Raw genomic sequence first — 18012 nt, forward strand, 5'->3', positions numbered from 1 at the left:
CCTTCCTGGTCCCGGCTGGGGTTGGGTTCTGACACCTGAACCGATTCCTGTGCGCAAGGAGCAGCCAGGAGGCTGCAAGCAGGAGCTGCTCATTGCTACTCACTCCGGTAACTCCAGCAGGAGCCTGAGGAGATGACGCTTGCAAACATGGATGATAGATGGGAATATTCACAAATGAGCCAAACAAGAGCATAATTAGGGAGGCCAGAGGGAGTCTGGAAGCGGTGATAAAGCAGCTCTGCAGCGAGGGCAAGGCGGGAGACCTGGAGCGGGATCGCGTCATCCCCGGTGCCCGCGGGGTTGGGGAATGGGATGTTCCGCACGGAGCTATGAGAACTATTTTATTTCTATATAAATAAAATATCTCGGAGATGAAACGGAGCCAAAGGGGGGTGGTGGGGGGGGAGGAAAGGGAGTTGGAAGGAGGTGGAATTGAGCCAGAGTTGTGGGAGCCTTTGAGAAAAATGGGAATTTGCTGGTTTTGCAAATAAAACAAGCTGGTAGCAGAGTTAACCTTATTGTTTTTGAAAGCAGAAGGAAAAATGGCCTTTTTATGGCATGTCTTGGTTGCTTTTTCCCCTTTTCCCCTGCTATCCTCGTGTGGGATAGAAACCCCTCAATAAACTAGAGGGTCTGAGGGTGGGAATGTCAGAGGGGTGTTTGAAGCCATTGCCTGGAGCACTGGCATCCTCCCTCTGAGGGCATGACCTCCCAAAATAAAGTGTTTTTTCCACTTGGCAAACCCATCTGTTATTCCCTAGGCTGCCTTGTGCCTTGGCTCGTGCTGGCAAACAGTCCTGCAGATGGAAGCACATCATCCATGTCACTGGACAGCTGCACTGGAAATAAAGGTACTGGGGATGGTGTCTGATCCCAGGGAAGTGAGGAACCTATTTTCACCCTGGGATATTCCCAAAAATATGTGCAGTTTCTTCGTTGCATGGTAGGCAAGAGAGAGTAAATAATTTTGAGGACTGAGCAGGAAAACTGACACCCCATTTCTGTCCTCCTTCATGAAAAAGGAATTTATTCCCTTGGGGTTATATACTTTTAAGTGAAGGTCATGGCTTGTCCTCTCCCTTTATTCCCTAAGTTTAGCAGCAGCACAACGCCCAATTTATTTGCAGTGAAGAAGGGTGGTGGTTTTTTAACTCAGTTTGTGGTTTTCCTTAGCCAAGGTAGCCTAATTTGCTGCTTCTTGGGTGCCAAAAACGTGAAAAGGAATGTTTGCTCATCCTAAGCATCCTCACAGCTTGTGTTTCCTTATGTATGCTCCCAGCCCCAACAGTTTTCCAGGCTGGCTGTGGCTGGGAGGTGAAACAACCGTTCACAGGTTTGTTTTCTTGTTTTCACCAAGTTTGAACTAGAAAGAGGTTGAGGGACACACAGCACAGTTGAAAGGATGGAGCCGTGAGCAGGCTGAAAAAGGCTCAGGAGGAGAAGGAAAATGCACGGTGATTGCACTTCCTTTTGGGGAGTGGAGCTGCCCTCATTTCTCCTGACCTGTGCAGGTGCCTGTTGTGGTGCCGGCCGCGTTCATTACACTCACTGGATGGAAATGCGGAGATGATGCATCTCTCGCAGGAAGCAATCATGGAAACGCCCCAAGCTTTGATGTTCCCAGGGATGCTCCATTTAGGAGGCAGGGTGACAGCAGAGCCTGTTCCCAAGCCTGCACCACCTGTACTAGGACACCCCAATATTTTGCAGCGCCATTTAGTGCTGGTTTATTTATTAAGGTCACACGGACCGAGGGCTTTGCTTTCCTCTGCCAGGGAATTTAGCCAGAGGGAGAAGCGGCTGAGCATCCTCTTCCCAAACCAGCTCTGCCATCAGCCACCCCCAGCCTTCCCACACTAAAAGCTGAACACAAATTTGGGATTAAAAGAACACTCCGCTGTATTTTAGCAGCCAAGTTTTTCAAGGAATGGAAACAAAGCTGTGGAGCAAGCAGCCACATATGTGAAATGGATGGTCAGTGCATCTTCTCGTGGGCTGCTTTTTGGGACCAAAATCCCCACAATTAAATGGAAAAAATTAAATTAGGAGCTTCTGCACGGAAGCACCTGCAGGAAAACAAAGGGAGCAGTGACTGAGCAGCCCCCTAACTGTCCATGGTTCCTGGTGAGACAAGGGGAAGGATTTCATAGCAGGACAACACGGGGAAGTGATTTTAGGGAAAAGGACATGTGAAAGCACAGGAGACCCCGGCACACTGCTGGCTCTGGCTCAGCAGCCCCCCACTCCCCCCCAAATCGCAGAGCAGCAGCATTTCAAAGGATGCCACAGCACTGGCTGAACCTCCATCCTCTCCCTTGACCTTCCCAGCCCTTCTCCCTGGGGAATTTGGGTTCCCTTGTCTACACCAAGTGGCTGACCTGCCCCAGGACCTGGTTTCCTGCTCAAAGGCCAAAATTCACGTTTATTGCCAGCACTGCACACCCGCCCTCCAGTTCCTGTCATCCACCAGACCCGTGGTAATCCTGCCTGAGGCAGGGGCTCCGTGCCCGGCATCTCCTCGACAGCGGATGCTCTGCTGCAGAAGCGCTTATAAATTAAGGGTTTTTGGGGTTTTTTCTTCATCCCTGCTAGGAATCGTCATAGAGAGGATTGTTGTAGTTGCCCCAGGAGCCGTAGTCATGATCATCCAAAAGCCTTCCATAGGAGGAGTGCCTGCCAGGGAAAGCAAACCGGTTACTTTGATGATTTATTTGTTATTTTGCCATGACATGAAGAAGTATTAATGCAAGGGCTCCCTATATCAAGCTTTGGAATGTTTTAAGAGGAAGGACCAGGAGAAGTGAAGAGAAGCCCAGGTTGAATGCTGCCCCCGTTGAATGAGCCTGGACAGGGCAGGGAATTAAAACAAGACCTTTGCTCCTCTCAGCTGTCAGCAAAGCCTCATTAGGGATGCTCAGCACTGGGCTCTGCTGCTGTTTATTGTCCCAGTGACAGCGAGACCCACAGCAGCAGCTTTCCCAGGGGATAATTACTGGTTATGACTATGCTGAGCAGCATCTCTGGCATTTGAGCAAGGCTATTGTAAAATGAGGGATTGGAACTCTGCTTTCCAGTACAGGAGTGGTGAGAAACCGAGCCCTGCTGGCACCAGAGGCTGCACATTGCCCTGCCACACTTGGGGACAGCATCTTCCTGGGACTTGGATGGTGAGAAGGGCTGCAGGGAGGGGGGACCACCCCAAAGCCAGCCTTACCTGATCTTGAGGTACGCGGCTGTCCCGAACACCAGCACCACCACCACGATGACCGTCACGGTTATGGCCACAATGCTCCCTGTGGGTGAAACCACAGAAAGGACAGGGTTCAGCCCCCCTAATCCCAGCTCCTTGGCGCACATCCCACGCCCCAACTGCTCCCAATTTGCCCACACCAGCCATCTCTGATGGGGAGGAATATTCCCTCAGTGCTTCCCAAAGAGGATGCTGGGCCCCCCCTCTAGTTTTGCAATGATCCCCTTCCCATAAATGCAGAGCAGGTATATGTAGGATGAAACACAGCTAGGCTTTTCTTGGGCACTTTTGATTCTCTTCCCAGCACTAGGCAGCATTTAGTGCTGAGCCAAGGCTAGAAAATGCTCCAGATCTCCCCTTTTCCAGTCACATTGAGCACTTTTAAGTACCTGTGTTTGCACAAGGGGACAGGCAGAAGCTCAGAGCAGCTTCCCCAGGTCTCCAGGAGGGACAATTAAAACCTACATCATCCTAACTCAGGCTGCACCCACCATCCAGCCATTTGTTTCCTCTCATCCTTAAGTGTTTCAAGTCAAATTTAGAACTGAGGATTTTATTCACATCTCCAAGCAACCGAGATTTGTTATCTACCACTCCCGGTCTCTGCCAGAGGATCAGATGACACAGGCTCCTCCAGGAATTTTGCAGAATGATGCTCTCAGGAAGCAGACCCCCTCTTCCCTTCCAGTTTGGGGGTCTGCCCCTCCTATCTGAGCAGCTGATGCTGACACTGTATGCACATGGGGAGCAGTGGTGCTCACCTGCACTCAGGGCACGCGGGACCTCCTCCATGGTGACTCCGGTGGTTTTCTCCGAGGCTGTGGCCTCGCCTTCCGTGGGGCTCATCACAGTCACTGGGGGGGGTGTTGGCTCCATGGCCAGGCTGGATGCCATGGCCAGTGTCCCCAGGGAAGGGACATCCTTGGTCAGCAGCGGTGGCTGGGTAGCGCCAGGGCTCGCCAGGACAGGTGTTGGGGACAAGCCCGTGCCGGGAGGTGAGCGGGGGTCACTGGTGGGAAGGGAGGAGGGAGGTGGCGGTGCAGCTGTGCCTGTGGGGCTGGAAGCTGCCCCCAAATCCATCGTGCTTCTTGCCAGGCTGGCAGTGTTGGCTGTCCGGAGAGCTGGAGCTGTCTCCAAGGTGGGTGGCACCGAGCTGGGGCTGGAGGTGGCAGAGGGACCATCTGTGGTGACCACGGAGCTCACGGTGACAGAGACAGGAGCAGGGGACAGTGCTGCCACAGGGGTGGTGGCATTGTGGCCATCTCCCTCCAGGGGCCTGGAGGATGTCCCATCTCCGGAAGGTCCCGTGGGTAAGGGCAGCGAGGGCTGGGCTGGAGCTGGTGTGGGGACATCCCTGGAGTCTGGTTTCACTGGGACACCTCCCCAGAGGAAGGGGGGGCGGATGGGGATGAGGGGTGATTCTGGGGAGTCCTCGCCCAGTCCTAGGAGTGAGACAAAGAAATGTTAATAGCAGGGCAATCCTTGGGGCAAGCCGGTGTGTTTGGGAGAGCACTAAAGGGAATTGGGCTGGAAAACAGTTTGGGTTTTAAAATGGTGAGAGCCATCTAAAATACTGCTGTGTACCTACAGGTGAGGTTTAAACCAGACCAGTTGTCCTGGCATAAATCAGCCCCACTTTCCCCCCAGTTTGGGATATCCCCATCCCCAATCACCCCCTCCATCTTCCCAGCATCTCCTCCTAGCAGCAGGGGAAGAAGCTCCTCCTCACAGCAGCCACTGTGCAGCTGGGAATGATAACACAAGATGCCTCTTTCTCCTCTCCCCCCATTTCCTTGTGCATTCATTCGTCTCCATTTCTTAGCATGAAGATGAGTCATTTCTCCCTCTGTCCCCACCAGCTGCTGGGGCTTTTTCCCCCCTTTCTAGGGCTGAACTCAGCACTGGTCCAGCACTGGCCCCCTCAGTGTGGCTGGGATGAGGGAAGAGTGTGCCAACACTGCATGACATCGAGAGGCATTTTTATTCCATGTGTTCATCTATTTACACCCCCAGAGCATCCCAAGCCCAGCACTGGGGAGAGCAGCAACTCACTCCAGCTGCAATGAACTAATCATGAGTGGGGAGGACAGAAACATTCAGTGCCTGTGTGTAGAAACAATGGGATCTGGCACGGGTGAGCAGGGACTCGTTAATCCAGCCAAAATTTCTTCTTTTGGTTCTGTGGATACCCATGTGAAGGACCCCATTTCCCAAGCAAAGGGGTCTTGGAGGTGGGGCTGAGGCCATGGTTGCTCTTCTCTCCTGAGGACAAGCACTTGGAGATGCCTCTGAGTTTTCATCCTCCTCAGGCTGAGGACACAAACCATAGGACAGAGAAGAGGAGAGGAATGAAAGCTGGAATCTGGTCTCTGAATGAGCTGTCTGGCCACCACAGCAGCAGGGAAGCCTGGACCAAGGATCCTTCACACCAGGGTTCAGAATCCATTTGTATTTCAAGAATCCTTGCCCCAACACACCTGGACCGTTCAGATTTCTCCAGCAGGTACCAGACAGCCTCTGCAGCCCAAAAAGCCCATCAAGCACAGCTGGATCCTCCCAGGGCTGGGAAGTTTGTTACCTCTGCCAGTGTAGATGCTCCCAGTCTCTCTGCAAAGCCACCCTGGTGTCCCTAAGTGCTTGGGGTCAGCAGAGCTCCCATGATCTGCCTGAACTTTGGAGGCAAACCAACGAGGAGCTGGGGAAGCTGGCAGTGCTGCTAGGCTGGATGAGTCAGGAACTTTCCGATAATATCTAAGGGGTATAAATTCAGAGGCTGAGCCAGAACTGGAGGCAGGAACAATCTTTGGCTGCTGGCTGAATGCTCCCGGCCAAGGAGGTCACAAGTCACAGAGACTCTTCCCAGGAGAGTGAGCACAACTAAAGGCACTGCTCAGCTCAGCCCTGCCTCTCCTTAGGAGCAATCCCTGCCTGTGCCCGTGCTGTGCTATCCCCTTCCTCCTCCAAGCCATCACAGATGATCTAGGACAGGCACTGCCCTTGGGGTCTCACCCAGAGGAGATAACCCCATGAAATCCATGATCCTAGAAGCCCAGAAGCAGTGCAGGCTGCATCTGAATGGAGTTAGGATTAAGGGACAAAAAGGACTGGATTGAGGGTCCCCTTGGCTGGTGCTCCACGTGTCCCCATCCCTGTCACTGCACCCAGCTCGTGGGCAACCTGTCCCATAGATGGGTCATGTCCTGTACCAATGCATCTGAGAGGGAAAACCAAAACAAAAGCCAAGGAGAGCTTTTCTTTGTTTCCCCAACACCTGGTCTGCTGCTGGGAGCAGGAAGCGGAGCAGTGCCCTGGAACAAGGGACAAAACAGACAGCTACAACACTTCACGCAGGACCACATGACTTGAAAGGCTAAAAAATCCTCAACCACGGGCTGTCAGAGCGACTGAGGGATGTGTGCTCCCAGAGGATGCCGAGCATAGCTCAGCCCTGGGGAATTTGCTCATCTAATTCGTTTAAGGCAGTTGACCACCCTGCTGGAATCCAGCACAGAGCGAGGCAAGGGACTGCCAGGATGAGGTAACACCTAGGAAAGCAGTAATGTTACACTTCAGAGTCCCACAGGAGCTTTGGAAAGTCCTCTTCCTAGATTTTTGTCACTAGGAACTCAGAGAACAGCCAAGGAAAGAAGAACCCAAAGCCGTGTCATTCAAACATCCTGCTCCTGGGGAATATTAACCCCAATCATGTGCCAACCTAAGGAATGAGCCTGATGAATTCTCTCTCCCTCCTACTGCCACGCTGCTCTCCTGGCTCCTGCAAGCCACGCAGAGGGGTTGGTCTTGCCCTTGCAGGAGCTGGGCCTTGCTCATGCTCCTCGTGGGAAAGAGCTGCTTGACCTGGGCTGGCAGCCTCTTCAGATTGCATTTCCCAGGCACTCCAAAAGCCATTGCAGCAAATCCTAAATTGCTCTGCCAGCTGAAACGCAGCATAAAAGCCACGAGAGAACTTCTCCAGCCTGAGTGAATGACATCAGACCTGAGCAGCCACGCTGCAGCAAACAAACATCCACTGATAAGGCAGAGATAGAGCTTTTAACAAGCTTCACTTCAGAGCTCATCGCCTCTGACACAGCCACAGGAGATCCACATGACCTAACCCTGCTCTCTGCCCAAATTAACTAAAGCACCCAAGCCCCAGCTGCAGCCAAGGATGCTCCTCTAGCAGCCAAGGCCAAAGGGATAATTAAAGTTTCCATAACATGGATATTATTTGTTCTGCCTGCCAGCAGCAGATCCTGGCTGTACTCACACAAGGAATCTCGCCACCTGTTCTGAACAAGGAATACAACAATGGGAGAAAAACAAGGAGAGCTGCAGGACACACACAGGACACTGTGCTTGTGCAGTCAGCTTGGGTACCACTTTCTGTGCCAGTTTAGCAGCTGATTTTGGGGCAAACACTCAGAAACCACAAGTAACCAAGACCACACTTAAGCATCACTACTCTTTAAAGCAAAACTGTAGAAAGCTCAGTATTTAATCACCAGAGGGAGCCAAAAAAGCCCTTTTGCCAGTCCTGTATTATGCTGCTCCTCACCAAATGCTGATGACAGAACAGCCCTGAGTCCCCTGAGTGTGTCTTGGTTTATAACCAGGTTAAGTGATGCACAGCAATAAAACAATCTATATTTAAATGTAAGTAAGGATTTCCTGCTCATGACCTCGTTGGCTCAGCTTTGCTTTCTGTGGCTGGGCATTCCCATAACTTGTGCTGATCTTTGGTAGTTCCCCTCCCCCTTGTTAATGCTGAGGTATCATTTTCATTGTATTTCTTTGCTATAAAACCAGCAGCATCTGGCTGTGGATGGCAAAAGCTCTCCTTAAAGTAGCTAGGACTAAGCCAAACTGGTTTTTGCTTTGGGTTCAACGAGTTTTTCCAGCTGTTCAGCCCTGGACTGCCTCACCTTCCCTGTCACCATGCAGTTTGGTATTTGGGGGTGTTCACTTCTCGCTGGCTGGAGGCCCCATGTGCAGAGCACAGGGCTTTGATTGAGCTCCATACTTGATACAGGGAAAGGGACACAGAGGATGTGGTGCTTGGTTTGGGCCTTTAACTCGGGTCTTTCTTTTCCTGGGGCACTGTTGTGGACTCCTGCCTCGTTATCCCAGGAGGAATACGGATGATGGGGTGGTCTGGGAGCAGCTTTGCAGGCTCTAAGCTGCGTCTCACACTCACCAAGTTTTTCATGCCATGGCAGAGGGAGCACCCAGCTGGATTAGTGATGGGAAATGGGGATTCCTGGGGGTATCTCTAGCTTGAGGTGTGCAGCAAAGCTCCAGCACTGCATGTGGATGCTGGTGACCTCCAGCGTTAGCAGCAGCACCCCTGGCTGATGTGCTGCTCCACTCTTCCCTGCTCTATCTCCTCTGTTTTCAGTGCCAGCTGACGATGGTATGAAATCAGTTTTGAGAGGAGGAAGAAACCAAGGGAGAAAACCAGAGGCCAGAAACACCAACAGGTAAAAGACAAAGCTATTCCCTGCCTGTGTGAAGAAGCCAAGGCCATCAGATCCAATAAATCTGCAGTTGCTCTGATTTACTGGCAAGCCGAGCTGGCTTCCTGCATGATTAGTTTTATTCTGCTGCATGGTCGTTAAGGTGTTTAGGTCTAATTGCTCTGAAGATTTCTGTAGCTAAGAGCAGCAGCTGCACAGCAGAAATCCTTGTGTGCTGTGTCCATGTGTCCCTTACCATCCCAGCCCTCTGTCCCAACCATGCAGCTGGCCAGGACACCCCGGGGATGTCCCTCCCTGAGGATGGGGATGCTGCTGAGCCAGCCCATCGGGATCCACCTCCCTGGATGTACCAGCACCTCTCAGAGCTGCACAGCCTCTTGCAAAAGGGAAGAGCAAAATCCCAGTGGCTAAATAAAGAGGGGGGCTTTGGGAATCTGGCAAAGAGAGATTGCAAGCCAGGTCCTCCCTGGCTGGGGAGCAGCAGCTGCTCTTCTCCAGGCTGTTTTGTGGGAGGAAGGAGCTGATGGGGAGGCCTGGCTCACTCTTGCACACTCTCCAGACCCTGAGGAATGCTGTTGCAGGCAGACTCCCCTTGAGGAAGCAGGAGGAAAGCTTCACCACCCTGCAGTCTTCACTCTTCCCAGCTGAAAATAGCTTTTAAAATTCACATGGTTCCCTGCATGCTGCATGGTCCCTCCTTCCTTGTCTGTCCAAGTTCTACCCAGGCACCACCTGCCCCATGATCCAAACCCAGAGTGAGGATTTTGGTGGCACAACAAACCCACCCTCCACGCAAAGGGAAGTGTGGTGTTACCCCCCCAAAGCTAAGTGTTGCTTAATTACTCAAAACATAAGCACATGATCCTGATGCTGCAATGGAATTACAGCAGGAAAGGAGGTGAAGAGGAATTTTTAGGTGGATTTTTCCTTCTGAGAGTGAAAAACCACCCTCTGGCTAGTGGTCAGCCTGTACAGCCAGAGGTATCTTATGAGGACCTGGGGTGGAAAGAAGTAGCTCTTTCTAAAATGACAGTTTAAATTAAAAAATACATTAAGTATTTCAAGTTATATTCTCGAAAGATGCAAACAGGTGTTATGCTGCGCTGATTTCCCTGGGGAAGGGGAATAGGAGATCCCATGGGAGGAGATGCTCTTTGCTGTCTCCTTGGGCTGGGAGCTGGCAGATGGACCTGCCTGCTTGGGACACCTCACAATACTTTTTCCGAGGCACATATCTTGGATATGGCTCTGGAGCCAGGCAGGATTTTGCAAGAAGCAGCTCTGCTCAGGTGACAACTCCCCAGTTCCATAATTTTCCTGGCTGGCTGTTAATTAGTGCTTCTAGGTGCAGCTTCCAACATGCATCAGCCCCATTCCAGCCCCTCCCAGGGGGAGAAGCAGCTGGGTTCGGCAGAGGAATTTTAGAGCATCCTCTGGTATTAGAGGCTGATTGCTCATTTGGGCTGGGAGAGGGGATAATTATCCAACTCCCCTGTCCTTCAGCTCATGGGGGAGCAGAGTGCTTAAAGATTTGCCTCCTCAATGGCAGCTTAAAACAGCCCATGAGGCTCCGAGGGCACAAAAAGCTCCTCTTCCACCCCGGAGTCTCCATGAAGAAGCACTCAAAACCTTAAAAGCCAAGAGCTGCTTCTAAAAGGTACTTAAAAATGTCTCAGCTGGGGCACAGGGGGAATTGCTGAAGGGGAAAGTGGGCTCGGTGCTGGGCACCACATCAGGAAAGCAAAGCAGGTTTCAATTTACATCCAGAGTAAGGAGTAATAACAGGATAAAAACTTCCTTGTGTGAGACGCTGTTATTTCATTACGTGGCCAGGCAAAGCCCAGACTTATTTTACTCCTGGCCAGTGACGTCCTCACTGTCATTTAGTCCTGAAGAATGAGCTTGAAGCATATTTAAATCGTGCTTTGTGTTTCCTCCCAAGTGATATATATATAGATATATATAAGTTTATATATATATATATGTATGTATGCATACGCAGTTTTTGCTTTTTTTTTTAAGAATTATTTTAATGCGGACAAAAATATTGTAGAAAGCATCTGAAAGATGGTCTAGGGCCGTGTGGGAGCAGCCTGAGAGCCATGGGACCACAGTCCAGGGAAATCTTTTCTGTTTTTTCTGCCAAGCCTGGCTGGCATTGGTGCTTTAAAGAGGGATGGTCGTGGGAACAGCTCTGGGTTTGGCCCGGGCGCTGGGAAAAACCCGCCTCCCAACCCCAAAGGTTGACTCCCAGCAGAGACTGACTGCTTTAGGGGCAAATTTGGGCCAGGCAGGAGAAGAAAAAGCATCCCCATCATCCCTGTGGAGCAAAATGCTCATCCCCATCCCTCCCAAATGCTTTATGCTCCGAAAGCACGGATCAGGAGCTCGCTGGCAAATTCCCCTCTGGGGTCCTGCAGCCGCGACCTGGCCAGCTGGGCAGCTCTGGGGACGTGGTGCTGGCTGCGGGCTGTGACGGGGAGCTGAGCCCCGGCCCAGCCTCGTCCCCTCGCGCTGCTCTGCCGGCAGCAATGTGACAATGACAGCCCAGCCGATGGATTTCTCCTCGCGCGCGTTCCCGGTTATGCAAGTGTGTTTTCCATGTTTCCGAGCAAGCAGCTCCTCGTGTTTATTAAAAGCCCAGCCTGGGCGGGTGGAGGGGTGACCCCCGCCCGCTGTCGCATCAGCCGGGGACAGAACTGTCGCCGCTGGCTGTCTCGGAGGGGGAGAGATGGCAAACCGGCTGTTTCTGTGGGATGGGGAGGCTGGTGCCCCGGGGGGAGATGCCTGGAGCTGGGGGGGAAAGCGCCAGGGGCTGGAGGCGTGAGAGCCGCCGCTTAAGGCCAAGCAGAGCCATCAAAGCTCCTTGGAAGCAATGACCGCGGAGCGAAGGGGGATGCGGGGCTGGGAGTGAGTCCAGCCCGGGCAGGGGGTGACCGTGAGGAGACTCTGGTGGTCCCATCAAGTTGTCCTCTTCAAGGCAGTCGGGGACTCTGCTGGGGACGCCTCTGAGGGGCAAGGGGTGAGGGAAAGAAGGGTGAAACACCTCTCGCCGGACCGCACCGGTGTCTTCGGCGGTGACCCCCCTAACGGAGGGGATGTGAGTGGGACCCGTGGCAGGGGCTTGCTGTGCGGAGCCCTTCTCCGGGAAGGAGCCGGGCTGTCCCCGGCAAACCCGGGGCTGCCTCCTTCCCCGTCCCCACGCATCGCTCCCAGCCTGACACCGGGGGTCCCCGGCGTGTCCCCCCTGCCCATCCCGGTGCGGCGGCGGGCGCTTACCTGCCGGGAGGAGGAGGAGGGCGAGCAAGAGGAGGCGGCAGCAGCAGCCCATGGTGCCGGCGGCGCTGGCAGCCGCGGCAGGAGGGACGCACCGCCCGGCCCCGCTGCCGCCCGGCAAGGCCCGGCCCCCGCCACCGCCTCCCGCCTCCCGCCCGCGCCCGGCACACAGCGGCACCTGCCGGTCCTGGACACCGCCAGGGATGCGGACCGGCACCGTCAGGGATCCGGGACCGGCACTGCCGGGGATGCGGGACGGGCATCGCCGGGATAGCGGGACCGGCACCGTCGGGGGCGGGGGATGCGGGGCAGCAGGCACACCGTGCTAGGGGCGGGCACTGGGACAGGATGGTGGGACCAGTCCTCCCGCCCTGGCATGAGGCACTGGGCACTCAGCACTGCACTGGGTGGTGGGACCAGTCATCCTGTCCTGGCATGAGGCACTGGGACTGGGTGCCGAGCGGACATCACACACTGAGGACCAGGCATGGAGTGCTCTTGTACAAGCCAGTGACACCCATTTGGGGCGCTCTGTGTCAGTGCCACTTGTCCCTCTTTATCCTCAGGGCCATGCCGGCTCCTGCCTGAGTATAACGGTGGTGTCCTGGCACAGGTTGTCCAGAGAAGCTGTGGCTGTCCTGCCCCTGGAAGTGTTCAAGGACAGGTTAGAGAAGGCTTGGAGCAACCTGGGCTAGTGGAAGGTGTCCCTTCCCATGGCAGCAGGGTCAGAACAAGAAGACTTTTAAGGTCCCTTCCAATAAAACCTGCTCTGTGATTCCATGATTCTGGAGCTCCTGGGGATCCCTTTGCATAGAGGGGGTCTGGTGCCTGTGGTGAGGGTCAACCCAATTATATTAATTAAGGGGATCCAGACCAAAGCCACCCAATCAGAGCCTTTCCAAAGCACAAACAGCTCCCAAAATGCAGCTCCCGGTGCCCAAAGGACCCAGCCAGGAGACACCTGTAGCACAGCAGGAGGTACAAGGACCATTTTTTTACCTCTTTCCCTCTGGAAAGAGCTGTGCTGTGGGTGAAATATTTTCAGGCTGAACTCATCCTCTCCAGGCTTTTGCATGCTCACTATGGAAAAGCTATCTTTAACCGGGGCTACTCAGCCCTCTATTCTGTTGTATTGTGTGGCGTTTTCTCAGGATAGATCCTGGCTCTGGGCCTAAAACAGCAGGACACAAAATCCAAGTCAGGTGGCATTCCTGAGGCAGACGGGTGTCAGGCGATATCAGCATCCCAGCTCTCCTTGAAACCTTTCCTCGGCTTGGGAGGAGGGAAAACAATGCTGTTGTTGCTGCGGGAGCTTGGTGCCGTGGGAACAGCGTGATAATAGCCCTGCTTCTTCTCCCACATCCTTTCCGGTGGTGCTGGTGCTGCTGTTCCTGCGTGCTTCCATGGGCAGGAGTTTTTGGAAGGGACGGGCGGGGCGGGGCCGGGCACAGCCTCTGCTCCTCGCCGTGCCCGAGCCGCGTGTTGGGGTGCCAAGGGCTGGGATATGGAAAGCCGGGAACACCCCTGAGGGCCACCAGCCTTGGGTTCCAGCTGCCACCTCCTGGTCACTTCTGCCTGGTCCTCAGCAGAGCAGGGGACATGGCCGGGGAGAGATCCCTTTTTTGGGCATGACTTCTGCCAGCGCTTTCCCATTGCTGCTGGAGATTGGAAACCATTGCCTCTGGTGACATCTGCCCCGAGGATCCAGCTCTTTTACAATCTCTTTAAAATGCTTTTCCCCACCAGTTTCATCCAGATATGAAGGATGCTGGAGGGAAACTTTTCTTTTGGTGGGCACGAGGTTTTTTTTTTTGCCTGCTCCCTGCCTTTGCCCACCTCACCGAGATGAAGCCAGCTCCTCGTGGGTGGTGGCCCTGTGCCACATCCAGGTGCCAGCTGCCAGTTTTGCTGGTCTTGCCCAAGCCCCCAACATAGGTTTTGCACCATCCTTGTGGTCTACCACACTGCCTGTATTTGGGGGGCGGCTGGCAGGGAGCCGGGGTGGCCGTGAGCCGAGGGGCCGGCAGTACCAGTGTGTCGGAGCTTGCAGCAGGAATTTTTGGCTGGCCAGGGCTAAGGGAGCTTGCTCACCCCCTGGCCAGCGGCCAAATGGCATGGCTGGGTGGCTGCCAGCACTTGCATTAATAGTTGCCAGCTTGCGGTTTGAGGTCACCCGTTCTTTCCAGTCTTTCATTTCCACCTTAATTCGCGGCTGTCACGACGCGGGGCCGGGAGCGGCTCCACCGCCCCTCCCTGCCTGCGCCCCTCTCCGGGCAGAACCTCTGGTGCTTTGCTCGGGGACGGGACAGCGCCAGCCCATGGCAGAGCATCCCTGCTGAGCAACTCCAAACGGCAGGAGGGGACATGGCGGCATCCGGGGGACACCTTCACCCCCCTGGGTCTCTTCTGTTCCTCAAGATGTCTCTCAGGGGACCAGGAACATCCTCCCAACACACCTCGAGGCAAAACGTGCAGAGGGCTTGTGCGAAGGCAGAGCCCCTCGCAGAATAATTTGGAGCTGCCGTCATTCCCTGCCAAGGCCCTTGGGAGGGTGTTTTATAGCCGCTCGCTAGGAATAAATCTACTTTTTCACAACAAGCTGGCCAGGGATAAATGCTTTAGGGAGGTGTGGCCGGACTTGGGCGCAAGCCCTCTGTCTCTCTGGAGAGGGGATCCCCGGAGCCCCGCTTGGAATTTGTGATGGCAGGATGGGGGATCCCTGTCTCTGCCCAAATCCCCAGGGATCTGGGCATCTGCTTGGCGCCTCCTGGCAGGACGAGGCGAGGCTGGTGCGAGGTGGGACACACGTGGGTGGGACACATGGGAGGGGACACGCCGCGGAGGCACCGCCACATCGCCAAGGGATGGCTGCGGCGGGGTGGGAGCCGCGCAGCTGAAGGAGGAGGAGGTGCAGAAGGAGGAGAAGGAGGAGGGCGGTGGTGCCAGAGCGGCCGCCCCCGTCCCGCCCCTCCGCAGCTGCCGGGCACCGGGCACCGGGCAGGCGGCGGCGGCGCGCATGGAGGCGGCGGCGGCGCGCATGGAGGCGGCGGCGGCCCCGGCCCCGGGCGGCGGTCCCGGTACCCTGCTGCTCTGCCTGGCCCTCGCCTCCGGTAAGCACGGGCGTCCCCCTGCCCCGCCACCTGCCCGGGCCCGGGATACCCAGGGGCAGGCAGCGTGTTCCTCCCTGTCCCGTCCCGGTGCTTCCCGCCCCTGCACGGTGCTCCGCGTCCCTGCACGGTGTCACCTCCGCTGTTGTCTCAGCCCGGTGTCACCCCCTGTCCCGGCACCGTCCTCTCTCTGGTCCCGCTGCTTCCCGGTCCCAGGCTGATGATCCTGCACCTGCCTCCCAGTCCCGTCCCGGTGCTCCCTCCTGCCTGTGCTGGTGCTCTCCCATCCTATCCTGCTGCTCCCCTGGTCCCATTCTGCTGCACCCTTGTATTACCCTCTCTTACACCCCATCCTGATGCTGGCCCTGTCCCATCCCAGTGTTCATCCTGGTGTTTCTCCAGTCACATCACAGTGACTCCCTGTACCCCCAGGACAATCCCATCCCAGCCCTTCCTCCATGCCCAGCCTGGTGTTTACCCAGTCCTTTCCCTAGGCTCCTCCGTGTGCCCCAGGTCCCATCCTGGAACTCCCCACAATCCCAATCCGGTGCTCCCCTCGCCTCTGAATCCCTCAATCGCTTGGGGCCAGCATGGGGGCTAGGATGTCCTGGCTGGATCCTGGAGCAGGACTGGGATGCTTTTGCCATCTGTTGATGGGACACTGCTCCTGGGTGCCTGAATACCCACAGCCATCATTGGCGGCGCCGGGAATGTGGGATGCCGGGGACAGGGCGGCCAGTACCTCTTCAGAGTGAGTGTGTGAGCATTCCCATGTTAGTTCCTACGTTTTTGGGAAGCAGGAAGCTGCAGACAGGTGTCTGCTCATGGCTGCCAGGAAATAACCACACAGGCTGGACAGCTGACACCCTTCCTGGCAGAGAGTGGCTGCACTGGGGTTTCAGGGGAGCTTTTCTCTCTGCAGGGAGCAGTTTGGGTTCGGCCCTTTGGCAGGGCTGGTGATAGCACTTGGCAAAACCTGCCAAACCTGTGCTGGCAGGAGGAAACCAAGGGTAGCCGACCTGTTTTGGGGCCGGTGTGTCCCCTGAGACCACGGCAGTGTCCTGGGTGGTTGCTCTCCTATAGTTTGGGCATTCCTGGGAGAGCATGGAGGTGTTAACAGCAAAATAATCCAGTGTTTGGGATACTTTCCTGGGTTATCTCTGGCTTCTCAGGGAAGGGTGCAGCCCTAGATAGTGGAGCCAAGTATCAGAAAATGAGGATGTTCGCACCTGCAGCTTCTGAGTGCCGCGATCCGGCTGTGGGTGGGCACAACCTCCCTCCCTCTGGAGCTGGCGCTGGCACCAGGGCGGTCCTGCCGAGGGGCTGCCAGCCCGCAGGATGCCAGAACTCCGCATCTGGTTGCAATAAGGGCGGGGAGCTCAGCTTGGTGGGGATCTTTCCATGCCGAGCTGTGAACTCGGTCACCGGGAGTGAAGTCAGCCTCCCTCCCTGTCCCGCCGCATGCCCACGCCGCCCACAGCTGGATCCCGGGGTGCAGCCGCCCCATGGCTCATCCCTGGCTCTCGCCAGGCAGCTCCCACCCTGCGGCTGGCCCGGGTGGGGCGGGGGGCTCCCTTTCCTCCCCGCCGGGCTCTCTTGGAGCGCTGTCACTCGCAGGACGTCATTAGCGCGGTGGTGGCTATATATAGCCAGGAGGGACGTGTGTGCTGGGAATGTCCCTGCTCTGGGATGGGGGGGACCGGAGGCTTGGCTGGGCAGCTCCCGCCGCTGTTTCCAAGGTGTCGAAGGGCCGGATGAGGAAACAGGTAGCAGGAGACGAGGCTGCCAGGATTTGGTTGCACAAACTCTCCACTCTTTGGGAAGCCTCAAAGAGCACCCACCTGGGATGGCAACAGCCCCGCCTCGGCGGGAGCCACCCAGCGCCCTGCCCCGTCAGGAAGGACCTGTCCCCGCTCCCTGGGTGCCACCACGGCGGGTGAATCCCTGGGGAGGGCCGGGCGGGGAGCGGGGCCGTGCTGAGTCAGTGCTGGTATGCCAGCGATCCGGTTACCGCCGCTCTGACGTGCCGGCCTCCGCCACCTCTCGGTTTCATCCTGTGAGCCACGGGGAGAGCGTGGTGGCCCCTTTCCCGGCCCAGGCTGTGAGGGACTCCAGGGAGACCTCAGAGCTCCTTGCAGTGCCTAAAGGGGCTCCAAGAAACCCGCAGAGGGACTTGTCACTAGGGCACGGAGTGACAGGACAAAGGGGAACGGCTTCATACTGACAAAGGGCAGGTTTAGATTAGATACTGGGAAGAAATTCTTCCCGTGAGGGTGGGGAGGCCTTGCACAGGTTGCCCAGAGAAGCTGTGGCTGCCCCATCCCTAGAAGTGTCCAAGGCCAAGTTGGACACGGCTTGGAGCAACGTGGGATAGTGGAAGGTGTCCCTGCCCATGGCAGTAGGGCTGGAACAAGATGAACTTTACAGTCCCTTCCAGCCCAAACCAATCAGTGATTCCATGATTCCGAATCTCTCTGGGGATCCCTCCCTGCATCCTCCCTGGGCAGAGGAGCAGCTGGCTGGGCTGTGTGGTCCAAACCCCACCACGCTGGTTCCCAGACCTCCGTGCTGGAGCGTGGGTGGGTGGAAGCAGCAGGCGGGGACCTTCCCTTTTTCCCTTCTCCCAGCCCTGGGGAAAAGCTGATGCTGGCAGCGGAGGGGGGCCTTGGACACAGCTGCAGAGCCCATTGCCAGCGCCCTCCCTGTCGCGCTGGGGGGTGCTGTGGGGTGCTGGGTGGCTGCTGGGGGTCCCCCTCTGAGCTGCCTCCGCTGCCTTCCAGGCTTGGCGTTCTTCAGCTGCGTGGGCGCCGACACCAACGTCACGGCCGAGCACGGCACGGAGGGGCTCAGCTGCGACACAGCCAAGGGATACACAGGTAAGGGGGTGCTCGGGGGAGCCGGG

At 56.0% G+C, this 18012-nt stretch overlaps 1 protein-coding gene and 1 long non-coding RNA gene across 3 annotated transcripts; one reads left to right on the forward strand and one right to left on the reverse strand.

Annotated features, from left to right (window-relative positions):
• Positions 1–717: 717 nt before the first annotated feature.
• On the forward strand, positions 718–17933 carry LOC148224102 (uncharacterized). Of its 2 annotated transcripts, none has more exons than XR_015803475.1 (3): positions 718–851; positions 8649–8730; positions 17891–17933. It is a non-coding gene; the product is annotated as an uncharacterized LOC148224102 (long non-coding RNA). The 2 variants fall into 2 exon arrangements; XR_015803476.1 differs by lacking the exon at positions 17891–17933 and adding an exon at positions 8992–9113.
• Positions 1875–12130, reverse strand: PARM1 (prostate androgen-regulated mucin-like protein 1). Its single transcript, XM_014884871.2, has 4 exons — positions 12007–12130; positions 4012–4692; positions 3215–3293; positions 1875–2673 (listed from the first exon to the last, which is right to left on the reverse strand). Exons 1-4 carry the CDS (start codon positions 12056–12058, stop codon positions 2589–2591), a joined length of 897 nt encoding a protein of 298 aa, XP_014740357.2. The 5' UTR covers positions 12059–12130; the 3' UTR covers positions 1875–2588.
• Positions 17934–18012: the final 79 nt, after the last annotated feature.

Source organism: Sturnus vulgaris, chromosome 4 (assembly GCF_052056855.1).
Source record: "Sturnus vulgaris isolate bStuVul1 chromosome 4, bStuVul1.hap1, whole genome shotgun sequence".
NCBI classification, from domain to species: Eukaryota; Metazoa; Chordata; class Aves; order Passeriformes; family Sturnidae; genus Sturnus; species Sturnus vulgaris.